General features: G+C 59.7%; 1 protein-coding gene across 1 annotated transcript, besides 2 other annotated features; it reads right to left on the reverse strand.

Annotated features, from left to right (window-relative positions):
- On the reverse strand, positions 1–4,526 carry Tc00.1047053507379.9 (dispersed gene family protein 1 (DGF-1), putative; the record flags this gene model as incomplete). The annotated part of the gene is made up of 1 exon (XM_798364.1): positions 1–4,526. A coding segment is annotated over one exon (4,526 nt), but the record flags the coding sequence as incomplete, so codon positions are not given.
- Positions 1–4,526: a sequence feature (areas not merged during assembly with more than two copies in the genome that could not be assigned to a particular haplotype).
- Positions 788–919: a microsatellite.

Consider the following 4,526-nt stretch of genomic DNA (forward strand, 5'->3'; position numbering starts at 1 on the left):
AGATGTTGGAGGAGTAGCTTGAAAAAAAAACAACCGAGCTTCTCTGCATTTCGTTGTCCTGAAACACAACCGCTGAATGGGACTCCACACGCAAAGCCCAAATAAGTAACACGAAGCACTTCACCGGCCTCGTCACAGCGTTGCCTCGAATCACCACGGCAGAGTTGTTCAGCACACTCAGCGATGAGGAGTATCTAGGTCCTTCAAGATATATCAGCGTACCGTCACCGCCAGCCATGTGAAACGTGTTGCCCACCACCGCAAACACGGAGTACCACGACACGCTCAGCGCATACTTGACAACGTAAATGGCGCTTGACGATGCCGTCACGCTCTGAAAAACATTGCCACTGAGCACCACCGCGGAGTCGTTGCTGATCGCCAGTCCATTCGTCGCAACACACGACGGCCTCCTAATGTCCAAACCCGGCCGAGGGATCAGCCTCGTGACTGTGAAGCGGTTCCCGCTGATCGTGATGTTCGTGTGCGGTGGAAACACACCCTCCGGGCTGAGCAGCGCGTCACTAAATGTGTTGCCGGTGACGAAGATGCTCAGCGCCCCAACAGCGGCGTGCGCGTTGCCCAAAAGCAACAGCACGGCACCGTCCCTCCACGTGCATCCATCAAACGTGACATTCACCACGTCGCCCGTCATCGCCCCTATCAGCACCGTCAGGCACATGTCGCCCCCGCTGAACGTCACGTTGCGGTAGCACAGCCACGACAGACCGCCACCCACTGCCTGCGCAAACTCGGGGTACACCATGTCGCTGATGCACTCACCAACTGGCGGCGGTGGCGGCGGCGGCGGCGGTGGTGGTGGGAGCGGCGGTGGTGGCGGTGGTGGTGGTGGGAGCGGCGGTGGTGGCGGTGGTGGTGGTGGGAGCGGCGGTGGTGGCGGTGTCAGTGGCGGTGGCGGGCCAGCAGGCACAGGCGCCGGGACGCACACATCTCCGTGCCCTCCAGCAGCGCACTGGCACTTGCAGTCAATAACCGCCGTCGTCAGCGGAGCAAAGCAGTCGCCGTCCTTCGTGCACTCCCCACACGCGGTAACCGTCGTCACGTTGGTGATGCCGTTAAGCTCCAGTTCAGCCGCCGTCGTCACCTTCCGTCCCGCGACCGTCAGACACCCAGCAACGAACCGGTAGCCGGCGTCAGCCTGAGATAGCAGAGGTACCGACAACCCCGTCGAGCCCATCTTGCAGCCCGTCAGCGTCACAGCACTGCTGCCGTCGATGTTCACAGTAGTTATTAGGGAGTAATGAAACATCGCACCCACTCCCACGTCGTTGTCACGCCAATCCAGCCAGCTTGAATGGCGGACGGTAAAAAAGCTTAGTGAATAAATGGCGTTGGACACGGAGCCGCTGTTCCCCACCACGCGCAACACGCTGTGTTTCGACACGCTCAATCCGTGGCGCAGATAAAGAAGGCTTTTTCCGGAGGACATCGTATTGTTGAGCAGCGCAAAAACGGAGTGTTCACTCACACTGAGGATATTCACGTAAAACATATGCATGTACCCAGCGAAGCTGCAGTACTGCACATACAGCGAGCTGCCATCCAACAGCGTCAGCGTCCCGGTCGAGTATAAACCATACCCACCGTACATCGTTGCACGCGCCTTGACGTTGCTGACCAAAAAAGAGGAAGCACTCAGCACGATGTTCACCAGTAAAAATACGCCGAACTTGTTCCTCCTAGTGTCGAGCAGCTGGACCTCAGAGGACTGCACCGCATCAACCTCCGTGACGGCAATGTCGCAGTGCTGTGGAAGGGCAGCTGCAAACACAACAACGGAAGACCGCATTACAGTCTGGCCCACGCGGATCAGGACGCCGGCTGACTCGGCCGCCCCAGCACCCCCAACAAACTGCAGCGCAGCACCCTCACGGAATGTGCATCCAGTAAACGTGATGTTAACGGGGAGATGCAGCGGCATGCTGTCAAAGGAAAACGTCAGCACAGCACCCATGCCGCTGAATGTCACACCCGCGTAGCAGTGGTGCGTCTTCCACATGTTCAGCGCGATTTTCGTCAGCGTCTGGTTCACCACGCAGCTCGTGTCGCCGTCGACGGCTCTCTCCGCCACGGGCGGCACAACCGCGTCGGGCACCTCGAAGGGAAGACACGACGCGCCATGCCATCCGTCCTTGCAGCTGCACGAGCACGAGCTGCGGTCCACCGACTCCGTCCCGGGCATGTAGCACGCCGCGTCGTCGTTGCATGTGCCACATCCGAACACCACCATGCCCTCCGGAAACACACCTTCGTACAACGACACCTCCTCACCGCCCTGCTGGTTGCACCCAACCACAAACCGCGCGGGTAACTTCACGACAATGCTCGATGGGAGAAATTTGGCGAAGGAAACCCTCGAGCCCACCTGACGGTTGTTTGCAAGCACCACGGTGGTGCCGCTGTCCGATAGCTGAATATTGTGCTGGAAATAAGAAATAATTAATACTGAGGCTGCACTCACGCTGTTGCCCTCCACACGCCACTGCGCCCCACCCTCGAGTGTCACAGAGCCATACAAATACGACAGCGCAGAAGTCGAAACCTTCGTGCTGCCAATAAAGGTGCAGTCCGCCACTCGCAGCAGCCCCGCGGTGCTCACGGAAGTATCCCCAAAAATATAAACGCCATTGACCGAGCTCATCGTGGTGTTCTCAACGACAAAGTAGCCGCCGTTCCTCACATCAATAGCATTAACGCAAACAGATGATTCCACACCCTGACCCTCCTCCGTTGTGATCAGCGTATTTCCCTTCACGATGACCCCGCCACCATCAACGGCAGCATTGGAAATATATAACGCGCAATTACTCCCCTCCAAGTTGTTGTCAAGTAGCAGCAGCGTCGAGTTCACACCAAGAAAAACCTTTAAAAATAAAATGGCGTGGCTCGACGTCGTCTCAAGCGTACTGCCCACCACCATTATCTGGGAGCTCACGCCAAAATCGCCCTCAAACTCCAAATCACCAGAATCCAGCAACGACGATGCCACGCTCACGTGCACACGTGCGCCACTCCCCTTGATCGACAGACCCACGAGGACGCACTGCAGCAGCGTGATGTTCAGTGTCCGTTGTGATGCGTCGAAACGCGACAGGTACAGCACAATCGCGGCGGTGAAGGTCACGTTGACGAAGCACAGACCACGCACACCGGGATCAGGATAGTCCACGGAGCTGATGCTGCCACCGTGCACGCAGCGGACCTCCGTGCCCTTCGCATAGGGGAGCGGGAGCGGCCCAATGCCGTCCGGAACCGCAGCCGGCAGACACGTGTCTCCGTAGCCGCCAGCAGCGCACACACACTCACAGCCGCTGATGCTGCTCGTCCTCGCAGCAAAGCACACGGCGTCCACCGTGCACGCACCACAGTCCAGCACCGTCACGGGCGTCCCAATATTGAGGTCTTCTTGGTAATCCGTCACAGGTGAGCCCCTTGCGTCGTTGCACACGCCGTAGATGGTCGGGCGCGCGTCGGATGGTGGTGACCAGTTGCTTGTCATATGCGCAATGGTTGACGAGTACGAGCCGTACGTGAAGTTGTTGTCAAGTATCGACCACACACTCCGATCGCGGAACGCAACGCCGTTTTCGTTGGCCACGTACACAACGTAGGCGGTGCGGAACTCGTTGTCGCGGTGCACCAGCCAGCTGCCGTCAGCCACGGTCAGCGTGTTTGCAATGAGCATGGCGAAACCGAGACGGAACTCGCTGGACACAACCTGCAGCACGCTGCCGCCAGCCACCACAACGTCCCCAAACACACACGCGCCTTCGTACATGTTAATGCTCGGCGCACTCCACAAGCTGTCCTGTATGGAGAACACAGAGCCACTGCTCACACGCAAATCCGACGCAAGGGCGTACATCACGTGCGTCCGCGACCTGACGACGCAATTTTCCATGTAGAAGGCGCTGGACAGGTTCACACCGAGGCCGCGCTCCACGAGGATCGCAGCGCACAATTCCCCGCCACACGCCAGCATCGACCGCGTCATGACAAACCGCGTCGACAGAAGCCGGACGCCGTCCAAGACAAGCGCGGGGCCGTACCGAAATCCCGCATGGCCAGGGGTCGTCGGCATGTACCGCAACCCGCCAACCGTCGCACGCAGCGTTGAGTTCGCCAGCAGCAAACTCGAGTTCGGCGGCATCGTGCCATGCAGCACGATCGTGCCCTCCACCGACGTCACATTCGTCATGTTGACGAGGGCGTGTGGCATCAGGCGCGCCGTGCTCTCGCCGAGGCCACCAATCCGCAGCTGCGCGCCGCCCGCAAGCACGCAGTGGCGCAGCGTCACGTTCAGCGAGTCAGCGAACGCATCCATCAAGCGCAGTTCCACCGCCACAGTGATCGGCCCGCTGAACACCACCGAGTCGAAGCACGCCGTCGCACGCCCGCCGCCAACCGTCACCGACTCCGTCAGCGTCACGCCACTCACGCAGTCTCCCGCACCGCCACCACCACCGCCGGCCCTCGCAACCGGCACGTCGAACGGCAGGCACGCC

Source organism: Trypanosoma cruzi, genomic scaffold, assembly GCF_000209065.1.
Source record: "Trypanosoma cruzi strain CL Brener 1047053514901 genomic scaffold, whole genome shotgun sequence".
In the NCBI taxonomy this organism is placed as follows: domain Eukaryota; phylum Euglenozoa; class Kinetoplastea; order Trypanosomatida; family Trypanosomatidae; genus Trypanosoma; species Trypanosoma cruzi.